The 18,160-nt window shown below is 36.7% G+C and overlaps 2 protein-coding genes across 3 annotated transcripts; both read left to right on the top strand.

The window, feature by feature from the left end:
- The first annotated feature begins 293 nt into the window (after positions 1 to 293).
- On the top strand, positions 294 to 2,400 carry LOC141902884 (uncharacterized). Its single transcript, XM_074790805.1, has 3 exons — positions 294 to 323; positions 995 to 1,119; positions 2,159 to 2,400. Exons 1-3 carry the CDS (start codon positions 320 to 322, stop codon positions 2,387 to 2,389), a joined length of 360 nt encoding a protein of 119 aa, XP_074646906.1. The 5' UTR covers positions 294 to 319; the 3' UTR covers positions 2,390 to 2,400.
- A 3,467-nt stretch (positions 2,401 to 5,867) lies between these two features.
- On the top strand, positions 5,868 to 15,720 carry LOC141902292 (uncharacterized). Of its 2 annotated transcripts, XM_074789950.1 has the most exons (13): positions 5,869 to 6,330; positions 7,242 to 7,305; positions 8,325 to 8,669; positions 9,423 to 9,698; positions 10,189 to 10,479; positions 10,580 to 10,633; positions 11,544 to 11,676; positions 12,228 to 12,283; positions 12,871 to 12,927; positions 13,304 to 13,369; positions 13,505 to 13,606; positions 13,855 to 13,982; positions 14,367 to 15,720. In XM_074789950.1, the coding sequence occupies exons 1-13, from the start codon at positions 6,322 to 6,324 to the stop codon at positions 14,571 to 14,573; spliced, it is 1,788 nt and encodes a 595-aa protein (XP_074646051.1). In that variant the 5' UTR covers positions 5,869 to 6,321; the 3' UTR covers positions 14,574 to 15,720. The 2 variants fall into 2 exon arrangements, with proteins under 2 accessions (XP_074646052.1, XP_074646051.1); XM_074789951.1 differs by lacking the exon at positions 12,871 to 12,927 and having other exon boundaries at positions 5,868 to 6,330.
- Positions 15,721 to 18,160: the final 2,440 nt, after the last annotated feature.

Below are 18,160 nucleotides of genomic sequence, written 5' to 3'. Positions count from 1 at the left end.
AACACGATGATTGTCGTCAATGAAAATTTGTGATAATTCTACAGAATCGATAAAGTCACTTTCAATGAAAGAACGCAGTTAGGAAACTAATCATGATTTTCTTCGATCATTGAAATCATGTTACTGCATGAATTGCTATTGTTATCGGGAATGTGAATGTTTTCGTTGATTACATGATTTCATTGAATCGTTTGTTGCAGTCATGGGTGGTGCAGAAGCTACTGGTCCAATCTACTCACCTTTGTACGCGCAAGTCGATAAAAATAAAAAACGTGATGGCAAGAAGGCGAAAAAAGCAGAGAAGAATGTGAACTATGAAATGGGTGAGTTCTACATGTACATCGATTCCAAACGGGAAAATCAGACTATACTATGTCCGATACGCTAACTCTAAAATACTGTTTCTAAAATGGAAAATTAAAGCATATTCCTCAAACGTGCCATGCAGGCGTGGGTGACTGGTGTCTCTATTGTCTCGAACATAAACCATAACTTTGTACAGGTTTTTGATTGTTTGCCTGTGGTTCAGTATAATGGGATAGACTGTGAGAACGGCGGCTCAGTACATTGTTCGTTGGAATAAAAATATGCATGCACTTCCAAACAAGTTTTTCATGACATTATCATTCCTTTACTACTGTTCTGATGTAGACTTAACTCCAGAATCTGATCTTGAAATCGGGAATTTTCCCTCTTATCTATTTCATTGATTCGATTGGTTGTTTCCGATTTGAATTTAGTTATGCATCCCTTGCAAACCCACCGCACATGCCGGGAACGATACAGATAAGGTGCTGGATTTACTGTAGTAAACAGGGCGTGGAATAAAGATCCAATCACTATTACGGGCAGGCTTAACGATGTTCACTCTTTAGGGAAGAGTGTATAGATTTGATGAAACCTTCAATTACCATATGAAGACTAGTGAACTAAAACGTGCCATAGATTATATATACATTGAATTCACTAAATGTTGTTACGCGTATGATTTCAGACGAAAATCCATATCAAACAGTTGACGAAGAGAATCCTTATGAAGACATTCACCACGATGGCGATGGTGATAACGTTAAGTACGTTAATTTTGGTGTCGACAACCCTGCGTTCAACGCAGATGAGGTAAATATCAAAACCAGTCAGGCAGTCATTTCATTTGAACGGTTAATTGATTTGAATTTGATAATCTTGCTCGAATGGGGACTTACAAACGCTACTGCGGCAGTCGAGGATTCCTCTTATGGCATGCAATGATCCGCCAGGTTCGCGAGTAGCTACTCGGGTATTCTGCGTTCAATGTCTTCTATGATCATCATTTCAGTAAGAATTTACCCTCAGATAAATCAATATAAATGAAAACTAACCAATGGCGTACCCGGACCGCTAGGCCTACGTACTGTGGCAATCAAGAATGTTGTAGCTCTGGCGTTGCGAGTTCCCCATTTTCCCCATTTCTGATTAGAAAAATCAAAAATTCATGTACGGTATATATGATGGATCCTGTGATTAATATGTATGTATTCGGGAGCCTAAAAATCTAGTTCGAAGTTTATTGATAGAAAGTGAACTAATTATGAGGACCTAAGACCGAGTGCCACAGGTCCCCAATGAAACGCTTATTGCAAACTTTGACCCAAGTCAAAACAGTCAGTTAGGTAATTTGGCTCAGTATATTTAAGATAAATAGTTTTTAAACCATGAGTCAAATTCTAACACATAATCGTGAATAAACTCTACAGGAAGAACTCGTCTCAACTTCTCAACTAGTTCTTTAAATTAGAAAAGGCTTGAAATACTTTTGAACTATTGTTTATTTTCCATTTTGTTAAAAACAATTTTTGTAAATCTGTACTTTTTGCTCTATGCAAATTACTTTTTTGTGAGCAATAAAATTTGAATTGAATTGAATTGAATTGAATTGGAACTGGATCATGAAGTGTAGATCTAACAACAATAAATTGTCCATTATTTTCGTCGTGTTTATTAAAATATTCTTGTTATATGACGGCATTTTTACTGTCGCCAAAAAATCGACCACGTTTTATTTCGAATATAATGGTTTAGTATCAAACGTTTATGGGGCAAATCTACGCATTTATTCGTTAGAAAAGTAGAAAAAGATTTGAATTTGTTGAAAAATAGAATGATTTTTTCTTATCAGATAAAAGAACCGATCTATCTACACGTCGTTAACAACATCGGACATCAAGCGCCCCCTAGTGTTCTCATCGGTGCTGATTTGAATGATTTTCCGACGTACTCAGAACTCGGTCGCGTCGTTGAGCCGCAAGTTCAAGCCGAACTCGTCGCTCGTTTCGAAGCAGAAGAGGCCGAACGACGCAGACAACGCGAAGAACTCGAGAAGCAGATCAGAGTTGTTGATGATCGATGATTGTTTCTTACACCGTGTTCAATCAGTCGGGTGGACGTTCTATAGATTGTATTTATCCTCTGTGACTAGGGTAGTTCCGGCTTCAAACTGTGATATGAACTTCTAGGTCAGGAGGCCGTCACGATCGTCGGTTATTTTTCCGGTTTCCGTACCTTCCCGCGCAATCGGTCGCAGGGTCAACTCTCCTCTATATCTAGCCCAGCTACCTCTTGGACACAGTTCTCCGGTTCCTGGGGGCAGCTATATAGTCAAACAGGTAGATTCTTTATTAACGTGTCATGCGCCTTTAATATTGATTTTTTATCATGTTGAAAAGACAAATTTCGAAATTCGTTCCCGCTGAGGCTCATATAAAGAGTAAAAAATTGCCGTTATGTTATTTTTGCTAATTATAAATATTTTTCTTTTAAACGGCAACAAAAATCTTGTTACGCCTATTACAAAATTCATTTCGGTTTCAAGTGACGGAATTCAATCAGGATTCTCAAAAAGGTTACAAGCAACCGACGCGAAAAGGGCACTTTTATCTAAATTTCTTGGAGGCGATGATCTTCGCCAAGTACGGCCCTGTTAATGTTACGGGGCGTGCTCTTTTATGACGCCCGAAATCTCCGGTTGGCTAAACGGTAAATCCGAATTGCACCACGTCGACAAAAAGGAGGTTTTCGGACTCTCCAAAATGGTCACGTTAACAATAATATTAGTAGGATTAGAGGCAAACGGATTCTCCGCTCTGATAAAAGGGTACACCCATGATGAATTGCATAATATTGTATATACGTAACTCAAAAGCATTCTGTTTTCCACGCAATTTCAACGACGTAGCGAACGTCGATCCCGCAGCAAGTATAGTCAAAATATATCGAGCAGCTAGTTTTTCTTCTAATGTATATAACTCAGGAACAAGACGTAAAGATATTTTGTTGAAATAGCTATCGTTTACAATATCTATTTCAACATCATGGTGTTTTATGAACCGTATGCGTATGTATATTATTTTTGTGTATATTGTCTAATATTAGTTTTTATCTTAGTTATTTAATCGATGATAGAATGATCAATAGATAATTGTTATGATATTTATAGGTTAATCTACGTAGAAGAGATTACTGCCTTCATAGGTTTCGAATTCGTATGAAAACCCGGCCTCCAATTATTTTCAAACATGAGCAAATTTTACCCTCAACTCGAGTAACTGTACCACATAGTACGACTTACTGAAGTCAGTATCGACGCAGTTCATTTTCAACAATCGACTTCGAAATAGATTCTAAGGCAGCCCCAAATATCGCCACCGAAAGATATACCACTGGATTCATCGAAATTTGGTATAGTTTGCATTAAGAATTTCGATTGTAATCGAAATGTTACTCCCAAGACGTATTACATATAGTACCTCACACATTAAAGATGGCTTCCTCCTAAAATCCATATTCACTTGAGTTACTCCCAAGACGTATTACATATAGTACCTCACACATTGAAGATGGCTTCCTCCTAAAATCCATATTCACTTGAGTTACTCCAAGAAGAGATTACTGCCTTCATAGGTTTCGAATTCGTATGAAAACCCGGCCTCCAATTATTTTCAAACATGAGCAAATTTTACCCTCAACTCGAGTAACTGTACCACATAGTACGACTTACTGAAGTCAGTATCGACGCAGTTCATTTTCAACAATCGACTTCGAAATAGATTCTAAGGCAGCCCCAAATATCGCCACCGAAAGATATACCACTGGATTCATCGAAATTTGGTATAGTTTGCATTAAGAATTTCGATTGTAATCGAAATGTTACTCCCAAGACGTATTACATATAGTACCTCACACATTAAAGATGGCTTCCTCCTAAAATCCATATTCACTTGAGTTACTCCCAAGACATATTACATATAGTACCTCACACATTAAAGATGGCTTCCTCCTAAAATCCATATTCACTTGAGTTACTCCCAAGACGTATTACATATAGTACCTCACACATTGAAGATGGCTTCCTCCTAAAATCCATATTCACTTGAGTTACTCTCAAGACGTATTACATATAGTACCTCACACATTGAAGATGGCTTCCTCCTAAAATCCATATTCACTTGAGTTACTCTCAAGACGTATTACACATAGTACCTCACACATTGAAGATGGCTTCCTCCTAAAATCCATATTCACTTGAGTTACTCTCAAGACGTATTACATATAGTACCTCACACATTGAAGATGGCTTCCTCCTAAAATCCATATTCACATGCGTTACTCCCAAGACGTATTACATATAACATATAGTACCTCACACATTGAATATGACTTCCTCCTAAAATCCCTTATGACATCATCACGTTATCTTGTAGAGAGGTTGGATCAATTAAAAAGACTCTTTCAGAAAACGTACCAAAATCCTATTAGAACTTTTTTTATGATGCCATACTGGCATTCAGGAACGATCTTTGAATTAATAATCTTTAATTACATGATTTTTAAATTTTTTTGAATGTGTTTTGCTTATTGTATAACGCGTTTTATTTGTAAGTTAGTTGAATATCGCATTATTATTATTTGCATTACAAACGTATTGTACTGAAAAAAACTATTTATACCCAACGTGATGGTAATGAAATATATTCTATATTTGCTTATATCCGTGTTGTTTCCGTTGTCCTTCCAATCATGAATAAAGTATTTCTACATTCCAATCGATATTAAGGCGTACAGTTCCAAATAATCATCCAATGGTGGTTAGATGATTATAAAAAGAACTATGGATTTTCATAATGGCGCTTTTTAATTCGGTATCGGTTCTTGTAAGAATAACTCGTATAGGAGTGTACGCACATGTAGAACTCGATTTTTCCGCTGAATTTATTTCTTGGTGGAAAAAGATATAAGAAACCGTAGGCCTGCTCTGTGTTTGAATGCAATTGAAAATTGAAACACCGAGCTAGATAGAAGACGTTTACGACAAATTTTTTGTCTAATCACCATTGGATTCATGTGACCTTGAAGTAATCTACCCCAAGATGATAAGTGATTATCCTTAAAACTATCGACGACGCGCTGACTCCATAATGCCAACACTTTGGTTAGGGGTAAAAGATCCCCTATAATATGACGTAATACGAAATATTTTGCTTCAAATGTCCCTAGAACTGATAATAAATGGCTGATATGCGAGAAATATTTTCCTTCAAAATGTTCCTTTAAAACCGCAAAGTGAGGATTTTTACCTAATTTGAATAATTGAGGACTTTGACCTCGGGGATTTTATCTACATTCCAACAATTTTGGTGCGCGATCAGGAGCCTAACATGTTGGTATTTCAAATAGACCTATGGTCTTTTTTATCTGGAAATAAAGAAATCTAAGATCTTATAGAAATCGAAGATCTGCCCTGCAGGGAATGCGCGTGGGGCACTGAACATTCTATACGCTTTTATGTTCTATACAAACGCGCGGGACAAGACTAGACGGGAACCTTCCTTAAAAGTGGGTCAATAATTCGAAAATCCTGAAAAGTGGCACAAGACAAGTTTTAATCAATAAACGTACACGGCAATCTGTCAAGTATATTGTAATGCTATAGGTATGTAATATACATGTATAGGTATACATGGAGATAGTGGTACGTCAACGAGGAAGTTAAAACACACACTCTTAGTACTGATCGTCATTTTAATTTTCGCCCACTCGATCCGGTAACGATTTCGAATGAATCTCCAATCGATCAGAACGTTACCCGCACTGCGGACGGACTGATGCTTGATAAGAACAGCCGGGCTTTCTTTGCAATACGGATGATAGAAAATAGTTGGGCGGTGGTAGGGTGACACCGGTATTAAAACGAAGAACTTCGTTTTCAAACATTAGATCGGTATGTAATGTGAATGACTGCTATGGTTGAAATCGACGAAATGAGGAAATGATATAATCATCAAAATGAGTTGGGTAAGGATAAAATTCTTAAACCTTTAATTCTCAGTGCTTGCCTCAGGTTTGCTTGTAATCAATTTCGTATCAACATGAGTGGATCAAAAGTTTTCAGTAGGCCTTATTTTGATATTAGAGTTTCATTTTGAAATTACGTGTGATGGTAAACATTTCATCACTGGAGTCTACACTAGATTAAGCTTTGGCGCAAGGAGGATGAATATTTTAAGGATGAATATTTTAAGCGTTTTTCTCCGCGCGTTGATAAGAAAACTAACCTCAACGCTTTGAAAAAAATTACGTTATTCCTTAATAGTGCCGAAAATGAAAAGATGTAAATATAAATTGTTCGATAAATTTATTTAGAATGAGATGTATCGACAAATGAATTGATCGGCAACCTGTCTAACCAGGCTCAATGTTGATGGCGCATGGCATACCGATTCAAAATTCATTATATGAGACATTAAGATTCATCAAATAGAAAATACGAGTCATGAAATATTTGAATAGTCAAAATTGTAATTGTTACTTTGAAATGCTGATATTGATAGCGCAGTGCACATCGATTCACGCAGAAGACATTAGATAACACAGTAGTTAGTTATCAATATATAAATTCACTATTGCAACGGTTTGTACGGCGTCCAAAAAAAAAACTTCAGTAGTCATCAAAATATATGTGTCGGTTTTTGCGACAAAACCTTTCGGCCTACTTCCGTGTAGCAGGCCTACTATAAAACTGTTTGAAATTGAATTGATGAATTTTTATGCACAAAATTAAAGGAAATAAAACGATATTGTTTATTACCTCATTCATGTCCCAGATTACGTCATTAATGATATTTTTACCATACGATAACACGTAAAAACTATATCGTTAATTTCCGCTATATTTCTTCATTCTTGTCATATTTCTATTTATTTAGGTTATTGGTTTTTTGCTGGCGTTATTATCAGGATTTATCTATCTGCCCGTTCACACTGTCATCGGTGCGTATGGATCGGATTTTGTTGACTGGAAATAAGCCCTCTAACTATCATACATTAGAATCTCCCTGGACCCGTTTCATAAACGAATCTTACTTTCACCATGGACGTATAAACTAGTTTATACGTTCATAATAGAACGAATTAACGTGCCAAAGCTCCATTTGTATTATGTTATATATATATATATATATATATATATATATATATATATATATATATATATATATATATATATATATATATATATATATATATATATATATATATATATATATATATATATATATATATATATATATATATATATATATAACCGTGGACTCTAAAAATGCAGAGTCCCAGAGTCCATGATATAACATGGATTAAAGTTCGTGTCTGAAACGAGTTCCTTTGTTGTGAACGCGATTAAGCACGAGTTTTGTATTTAAAGGCTTTACCCACAAAAAACCCATGTTAACCCTGGAATAAAGTAAAAGCCTATGTAAACTGGCCTCTGGTTCCTCGGTTGATAAATTCGCATGGATAGAGTTAAACTATGAGACTGTGCGTCAACGCCTCAATAAAATACGTATTGAAACTTGAATGGGCGCCGACGACGACGCATGCAAACAAAATATTAACTATTTCTCCAATTCTTACGGAGAACTTCGTAAATTCTGAATTAACTGGTCTGTATTCCTTCTATAAACTTGTTGTATGTAACATGTGCCCAATCGTTTTAAAAAGACATTTTTAAACGGTAACTTCGTGGAAATCCCAGATCCAGGAGTTTGCCTATTTGAAATTGTTTTGGAAGCACGTTTAGTTTTCCTAGAAATTGCTCGAGAAAAGAGTCATCACCCTAAGAGATTTACAGATGTGATTTAGAGTTGGTGGATTAGATTCTAGTACAATAATTTCAACCTTGCATTTTTGCAAATCATCTTTAAAACGAAAGTATAATAGATTTAACTTTCACGAAACTAAAATTAATGTATTGAATTCGAATAATGATTTGCTTATGATTTATTACGGTTTAGGAGAGCAGCAGAACTGTATAGATGCAGCGGATACGACACTCACGGCAGTTGCAGCACCAGCAGATGTAAAACTAGGTGGCACCACTGTCGTACAATGTCAGGTTTCACCAACCAGTAAAGATTTCTGCGGTCACAGAATAATATTGGGTGATCAATCGAGACAATTTTCGTTTGATAAGACAAACTGTCCTAGGGAAACTATCAATGGGTACACCGGACAATGTGACGTCACAGCTGGACGTTATGGTATACGTATCGAGAATGTACAGATGACTGACGCTGGGACATGGTCATGTGACTACATGAACTCTTTCCAGCATAGTAGAACAGCAATTACTGTAGTAGGTGAGAATTAATAGATAATAACGAAAAAGCTAAGTTTAACTAGAGAATCATTTCTTTAGAAATTATGACTTCTGCATACAACTTTGATTGAACATGACGAGATACAACTTTTCATAAGATAAGATGAGTAGTTTGAATCAGGGCAATTCTAAGTCAAATTCTCATTCTAACACTAAAGAGTGATGACGGTAGTAGGTGTGAACCTAGCATTTGCCCTGGGGTTTTTCGAAGAAATCGAAGCAAATGATTTATCTTAAGATTCCTCGGACCGACTTATAGCCTGGTGGTTTTCGTAGTTCTGACCTACATACCCATAAAACCCGACATTCTAATCATTTTCTCTAATGTCAGTAAAGAACGAATATCAGGTTAATTTCTCCTAACGTTAATTGTATTAGAGTTCGGAATGCTCTTCCAACAGAACTTCAGCCAGCATCTAACGTATACATATTTAAGCGGAATTTGAAACAGTATATACTAGGAATGAACCAATAGCTATTATACCAGTTTCTCTCTACCATCTCTTGATTCAAATTTCGCGTCCAATTTTCCTTCCACCAGGGCATTAGGCTTTTTGTCAATAGTATACCCCCTTTTGTCCATTTTCTTTGCTACAATTTAACAATGCAGAAGTTTCTTCTTTAACTTTTCCTCCATGTATTAGTGATGACTGCATTTATGTATTGTACTTTTTAGTAAAGAAATAAACTTATGTAAAAAAATTATAAAAAGCCATTGCTATGCTATTTACAGCACCCCCGAGTGGAGCAGTTCTAACATCTCAACCAAACACCGCCAACAACAACATCGTCACAGTACAGGAGAATTCACAATTAACAATCACATGTGACGGTTCACAGTCTGGAGCTACAGGACTGACGTATAAATGGAGTGGTGTCAATCTATCAGGACGGTCTAATAATAAACTCAGTTTTACACGAATCAGTAAAACTGATTCAGGTGTTTATATATGTACAGTATCAAATACATTTGGATCAGTTGCTGGTAATATTACTATCAATGTTCAATGTAAGTATAAGAAGTAAATGACGTAAAAGCCTAGTACACAAAACACACATGTATAATTTGGATCCAGTTTCAAATATCGTTTCGGTCCAACTATTAAACCGTCCTTTAACAGCCAAAAGTTAATATCTACAGGGGACAGGTTTTCTTTCGAACTGTGAGTAAAAGATGGAGCCATGGAAAACGATCTTTAAGCGCTGCGCTATATAAAAAAGACTATCATAACTCACCATATCATTATTTGAATAAACTGGGGTAAAATCAGTTTCAACCCTTATTTACTCTGTTAAAAAAAACATTTTCTGTACATGAATGAATAACTTAAATTTGAATTTGCAAAATACGTACGTGTATCGGGCTGGAATTGTGTGGCTTCAAATACATCCCAGACACAAATGTATCATTTATCAACATTTATTACCGATACAGTATGAAATGATAATTTACCTTCAGATTTTCTACAATTGTTGTTTTTTTTCTTCGATTGCAACAGATGCACCAACTATCACCGGGCAAGTCGAAACCGTAAGAGTGAGAATTGGAGAAACTGCAAAATTTACGATAAACTTCGACGCGAATCCATCAGGTGGGATAACTCTTAGTTGTGTTAAGAATGAAACTAATGGAACAACAACATCGAAAAGATTCGATACGAATACAACTGATGGTACAGCTCATAGTGTCACTATACAATCAGTTCAGGCGTCTGATTACGGGAATTATTCGTGTCAACTCAATAATTCAATTGGAAGCGCAGAAATAGCACTGCAACTTAAAAAAGCTGGTAAGTTAAGGGACATACAGATGCAACCTATTTATTCAAAAACGTTTCGATTCGGCTCCGTCTAGTGCCTCAGTCTCGGGTCCAATTGAAATATTTTTAGATATTTTCGCGACTCAAGATCCGACCATGGGTCAGATTAATTCAAAAGATAAAGGTAGGCCAACTATTTCATCTGGGTGCGTTTTCACTTAAAGCAGAACAGTTTCAGAATTTGGGGTATCCAACTTTAGCTTCTTTCACGTTGTATTGCGGCTAATTTGGGGTTCTTTCCGAGGTTAATGCTCTGAAACCGGGTGCCCTGTCTGTAGGCGTGGGATTTATTCAAAGAATAAGGGCAGCTAGAGCGTTTGAAAGTTCCAGATGAATGGCTGGCATAAACCGTACCCCGGCTTAACATATGAACCAATTATCATTTGCATGATGTACTGGTATGTTATACAGATATACAAGAAATGATATCTTCGTTAAAACTTTGTTTTCATACATACAAATTTCAAAGGGTATTTGAAAAGTTGTATATACAATAGGATGTGGTGAATGGCTTTTATAATACGAATCCACTATAATGAGATAAAAACTAGCAATATTTCAAAGTTTAAGAATTAAGAATACATTCAAATTAAGATGATACGACGTTTAAGAACTCACTGTAGAGATCATCGTCAGGTGTGTATAGTAGCTTTTTATCTCATTATCTGTTATCCACGTTTTGAGTGTGGTCATTCTTATCAAACTCACTACATCAACAAATTCATAATTTTTAAGACGAAGTTTTTCATAACAGCCAACGGTTCGACTAGTCTCGAAAAGTCGTGTTTTTCACATTTTACGAAAGATATTAGTTTTTCTTAGATTTAGTATTATTTGTTCAAAACTTCTAACCGCTAAACAGTGTAAATGGCTTCCTTTTTATTGCTAATGATGTTTATTTCTATCAGTATTCACAAGCTACCAAATACGCACGCATTTTGTTCCTTGATTGATGCTTCATAACACGCTAATGATATCTGTTTTGTCATTAACAGTCCGAATAATTTCTTGCGTATATATTTTCTTGTTTCCAGCTTCAGGTGCCCATACAAATGGTCGACTGTCGACTGGTGGGTTGGTTGGAGGTATTGTGGGTGCGGTTTTACTGATCGTCGTTGTCATCGTCGTGATGGTTTGCGTGAGAAAACGCCGGAACGATTCAAAAAGGTCTGACCCCATTAACTCTGCACGGTTATCGGAGTTAGTCGACTACAGTCGAACTAAGTGAAACCGAATGTCAGTTTGTCGGAATTGTGGACCGGAAATGGTCGACCACGGAATTGGGCACAGACGCAGTTGTAGTTCGTCCCTATTTCCAGGATGGCCGACACTACGTATTACGTTACGACATCCGGTTATTAGTTCCAACTAAGTCGACTATAGCTTCGAAAACCACCCTGTATGAATTGAATTTCCTGTCATGATTATTTCACACAAGCTAACTGGGGTGGATCCGCGGTGACTTTGGAGACTTGTACATCATCAAATTTATCATCAGATTGTTTGAGTGCCCTTTTTCATTTTGTTAACAAAGAAAATCGTTCCATACACTACACCTAATATTGCCTTTTTACACATCAAAGTGGCCTTTTCGGATATGATAAGTTCTTCAAAATAAGCTCCCGGATCCGTACCTGACTGCAATGCAAATGATTACTTATTTCATAATCTGAAACTAAATCCGGTGAATTCTAATTAGGATTGTGTATTTCTTACAGTTCTGGTGAGGATGACAAAAGAGAAAAAAGAGATGACAATGATGCTAATCCACAAGGTATAATCCTTTTCCTTTCCCAATTATTTCTCTTTCCCTTGTAGCCCTTTCATTACCGGGGATTATTAATACCATCCGAGACACCGTCACGTGGAATACACCGGGAACCAGTTCTACAAATGTCGTGGTTTAGTTTGACTCTAGACTAAAATGAGTCAATGTTTTACCTGTAGAGTCAAACCTAACCGAAATCTGATAGAACTGGTTCCAGGCATTAATCATTGTAATGGTGATTGAGCCATTATGACCAGACAGGATAATCCGAATATCGGTTAATTTAAAAAAAAAAGCAAAAAGCATCAGTTCTTTAGCTTTCAAATCCTCCTACTATTTGACAAGTTCTGTGTAAATAGGCCTAACAAATATTTGATAATTCGGCTATTTGCCCATGTAACACAACTTTGCTTGTTCGGGTGTAACGATGGACTCCATGGTGTAACCCATGCCGAAAAAAAGAATTGCCCCATAAAACCGTTCCTACGTGCATTTCAACCTGAACATTTTGTTACTCTTTTTGTATGTAATGTTTAAATCGTTAGAAAGATCTTACATTTTTCTTCATATTTCAAACGATGTTTATGCGGTAGTCAATAAAAACAAAAAACGTCCAGCAGCCGCGAAGAATAACGGGAATTCTAACTCCGGTATCTTTTTTACTATCTACATATATTAAAACGTTTTTGAAGATCCAGCTCCGCAGTTCTAGGTTGCGTTTAACTCGTGAGATAAGATGACTTCGTTTTCAATTGATATCGCAATCCCTTGACATATGACGGTGGGACCAAAACAGGGAGTGGAAGTATAGAAGATCGGAATTTTTGTTTAAAGGGGTTCATCGAGTCAAAATTTGAGCAATGTGTGGAAACTGGGTTTTGCAACAGAATAACGGGAATTTCGTAGCCTTACCTCACCAGCATCACTTGCGCAATCAGCCGAACACGGATCGTTTTTCGAAAAATGAATTCAATTCACTACTAACAACTGATCCTTATTCCTACTAATATCTTGCAAATATTGTAGCTTTGGTTGATGGCGCTGATGGACCTATTTACTCAAATATCGACGAAACTAAGAAGAAGCCGAAAGGTAAAGAATATGAAAACTCAGCGTACAGGAGCCAAAGTTATTCTAACTAATTCAGTAGACTATATTTGGGGCTCAGATTATACAATTTATCAAACTTGAAGTTGATATTATTCTCGGTATCTTCTATCGTTGCAGGACCCGCGACCAGTGCTGCACCGTTATACGCGCAAGTGGATCCAAATAGAAAACGCAACGGCAAGAAGGCTAATAAACCACAGAAAAAGAACTATAACATGGGTAAGATCTGAAATAAAACAAATCGAGAATATCTGCGTAAAGATTGTTCAAGGTTCTCGTTTGTTTATGGTTGGACGACGAAAAACCCTGGTGCAGCTCCGCAGTTTTTCGACCAGAGTAAACAGTATTTTCAAACGGTTTTGGACTCTTTTTGGGGAATTTCGCCTAAAACTGTCGGACTGGTCACCGGATAAAGGTTTCAACAGTTATTTGAATACAGTACTGGTGTATAACGCGGCTATTTTCAGATGAAAGCCCTTATCACATGGTTGGCGACGATGAAGATCTGAACGAAGAAGTTCACAACGATAACGGAGACATCTACTCCAACTGTGGAATCAACAATCCGACTTTAGAGGATTCGTCTAACGACAAGGTAGCGCTTTTAGTTCATTTTCCTTTTCAACACGAATCGACCACAGAACTCCGTTTCTATCCGAATTTTTTATGTTATCCAACCCAAAACACAAACGTTTCGGTTTAAACTATTCACGAAACTGGACGACCCTGGATTCGATGTCACAAAAGGGTTATACACTAGTAGCGAAAGCTCGCGCGTCAAATAAACAAGTTAACCTATAAGTGCTATTCGTCTCGTTCTGTTTATTGAGTTCCAACGAATTTCAAATTCTAAATTTTTTATGTAAGTTATATCATAGAACTGGCCTGACGCAATGGCATTTCTCCTGATACCCGGCTTTAGCACTGCAAAGTGTATCTGACAATCACGATGATCAGTTCTTATGGTCTTTTTTTTCAGGATGAACCAATCTATTTACATACGCTGACCAAAAACGAAAAACAAGCGCCCCCTAGCGAATTCATCGGTGATTTCGACGACGAGCCGTACATGGAACTCGGCGCGGCTGCTCCGAAATCGGTGACGGCTCAACTCGACGCTCGCTTTAAAGCCAAAGAAGCGGAACGGGCGCAGAACGCAAAGGTGTCGACATCTGTTGTTATTTAGTCGGCATTACGTAGATGGCGGGACGTTCATAAGCAAGACCTATTGATGATAGACTTCGACATTTTATCCAAAAGCATATATATACTTGAATAGACGAAACGGTTAATATTGGCAGGAATGGCTGTCCATACACAGTGTGTCGAAATCCCGGTCGAAAAACGCATTACCGATGGGTTATTGAATGTGTGGTATGATTAAGTAACTCAAACTCTGCGGTGTCGATAATGCGTTATTGAAAAGAAGCTCGATAATCTAGATTCGTATCAACGCACAATTTCGATGAGATATTTCATATTAAATGTCAGGTCGACTTCCGAGCGAAACTACAACTGAATTCACACTCAAACTAAAATATGCATGCGTGTGCGTGATTTCTACCTGTCTTATATTCACTAACGCATGTTAACAAAAAATAGGTGTCAACAACAAAGGCGACGGACAATGAATGGACGATTTGAGCAGCAACATGCTACAGCAAAGACAATAAGGATGTACATACGATTTGATTCAATATTTCAATATATACGAGAAAAAGAGAAATCAATAGTTGATTGTGAACGTTAATCAAGATATAATTAATTATTACTCGACAAACGCGTCTCATAAATACGATTCTATGACGTAACAACGAGTTGCTGTAAAATGAACAACATGAACTTTGATATTTCGTTTCGGCCAATCTAAAAAATGTCGTGCGGATAAACGACGATTGCCGAACATTGCCGAACATCGTTCCGATTAGTGCGCTAATGAAATGAAATGGACTATAAAATATACGTTTATACATGTATACACATTCTAGAAATGTTTCGATCAAAATGTGTGACGTGACGTAATAGCCAATCAATGATCACCTCATTGTAGAAGTGGCGACTACCGGTGAAAAAAGCAAATCGCTTGACATCCGTTGCGCCCCGTGGCGTGCGCCCGTGTGCGCTTTTTATAGTTTCTATAACGATGAATCGGGACCGATGCGTATTATTTTTGTAAAACTATATCATATGACATAGATATTTTATTAAACAAACTTTATCATTATGGAATTCGGGAAATTGCATATGATTGGTTCAAGAGTTATTTAAATGGACGGAAAATTTATGTCAAATATAATAGCTTTGAATCGGAAATCAACACTGTTGATTACGGAGTTCCGCATGGATCGGTTTTGGGGCCACTCCTTATTTGTTGTATATAAACGATCTTAGTCATAATCTAGACAACTGCAAAGCTATTTTATTTGCCGACGACACCACACTTCTAATTGTAGGGAAAGACTTTGAAAAAATAACTGAACATCTAAGTGACGACTTCAAAATTGCTATCAATTGGTTCAGGGCAAATAAACTCACGCTCAATATAACAAAATCTGCTGGACTTTGTATTAAACCACATCATCTAAGAATTGACAATCCCACTTTAAAATTTGAAAATAGCCAAATCGAGTTTGTTCATGTGCATAGATTTTTAGGACTGCTGATTGATGATAAACTTACATTTGAAAGTCACGTGAAATCTCTTTGTTCTAAGCTGAATAAGAATATTTGCCTATTGAAATGTGTGAAAAATCTTTTACCAAGCTGGTCAAAGCGATTGCTTTACTTCAGTTACATAAACTCTCATCTAGCATACTGTTTATCTCTCTGGGGTCCATTAATCTCAAAGAAGCAAGTCAATGTTTTAACCAAATTACAAAAGAAAGCAATCCGTGTTATTGGGTGTGCTAAATACAACGCCTCTACCTCACCTCTTTTTAAAAAGTTCAAGATTCTGAAGTTTGAAGATATTATAAACTTAGAACTTATCAAACTTGCATATGGATCTGTTTATAACCAACTTCCGCAACCAATTGTAAATTTATTTAATAGAAATTCCTTTAATCATAGATATAATACTAGAGCTCGAAACCACCCTAGAATCCAAGCCCACAAAACCAGCATTTTCAATAAGTCATTCCTCTGTAAAGTTCCTTCAATTTGGCAAAGTCAACCTTTACTCATTAAATCCGCTCCAACTATAAACACCCTCGTTAGTAGGTTCAAAAGAGATATTTTTAACCAATATTGATACAAAATAGATACTTATACAAAATACTATCCTAATTCATACACGTCTGCATGATTTAAATTCATCTTAATTTTTCATCAACTCATCCCTCTTCATTTGTTCTTTTCTTTAATTTGTTCTTTGTGTTCAACGTGTCTGAACATCCTTTTGGATATACAGCCTTTATGGCTCTGTTCAGGCTCCTGTCACCTCATTGTTTGTAATTTGCTATTGTTATTATTAATCTTGTACATATTGATGGTGACAAATAAACTACTATAATATACTATGAGCATTTCTGAAATCATATAAACACTCGGTGGTGCATTCATTATTCCAGCGCCACTACTCGGCTCAAAAACCTTGTACATACACCTTTATAAAAGGACTTTTTTGCTGTATTTGTGCATATAATGTTCAACCAGCTTTTCATGTATATATTCGAAATTGCTCTTTGTTTTATGTAAAAATTGTATTTGTACAGATAATTCAGACAACGATTTCTTTTTTACAAAATTCGAAAATAGATGTAGACAGATATCATGATACGCATATTTATATTACAAGCTCTGGTCGTCGAAAAAGAAAATTGCTCAATAGTAATGTAGAAATTGTAGTTTGTTCGCTGTTTTCTTCGACCTAAGTCTAGCAGTGTGGAGTATTAATGGACATAACGTATTGATCCAATGGCACTTACATTGCAGTGCACCTGGACAAGGATGTTTATTGCAGTCGTGAGATATGGATATGCAAAAATCTAAACATAATTTAAGCCTGCTGGACACATTTTTTTTAAATGTAAAAGTTTTGAAAGATCTGTGAAAATGTGTAAACAATCCATAAATTAGTCTAGGGCTACAAAACGAAAGCTGCAACACCACTCTATAGTCCATGGTCTAGCATTATGCCAGACGGGTGTTTTTAAAAAATTCATTTTTGAAAACGTGAGGGCGACGTGGTCTCCGAAAACACCGAGCTGGCCTACTTGACAACTGCTGCAATACTGACAGTTCACATACGAATGCACGGTCGAACAGCACACAGGGTGCGCATTGTTTTTGTTCGCTTTCACTTTTCGTCGTCCGTCTGTCCGTAGACAGATCCACTTATTTTGGGAAGACGCTTCAATTTTATGTCTCACGTGTATCTACCCTAAATGCATCTTCAAGATGTTGTTCGCAAAAATCAGCACTGTTTACATATTTTTCATGTTTTTGGGGAAATTTAGAAGACGCTTTGATCAATTACCTTGATCTTTTGTATGTATTTATTGAAATTGTTAGATTGTTGAGCATTTGAAACCACTTCCAAGTGGGCATGGTGTCCCTGAACCCCTAGTCTTATCTTAAAATAGGGAATGACCCAGGTGTGGTATGTCTGTTATTTATCTGATCGATAGATTTCACTAAGGTGTCCCTTACAGACCCACCACACCTTACTTGCCGGGAGCAGAACGGGGATTTGATTTTAAAATCAGAAAACGAAGTGTATACAGTTAGTTGTGTGATCGGCGATCGAATTCACAGTTTTTGTTTTTGTTTTTA

This window comes from Tubulanus polymorphus, chromosome 3 (genome assembly GCF_964204645.1).
Source record: "Tubulanus polymorphus chromosome 3, tnTubPoly1.2, whole genome shotgun sequence".
In the NCBI taxonomy this organism is placed as follows: Eukaryota; Metazoa; Nemertea; class Palaeonemertea; order Tubulaniformes; family Tubulanidae; genus Tubulanus; species Tubulanus polymorphus.
Note: the sequence above shows the minus strand (reverse complement) of the source record. Positions and strands in the feature narration are given on the sequence as shown.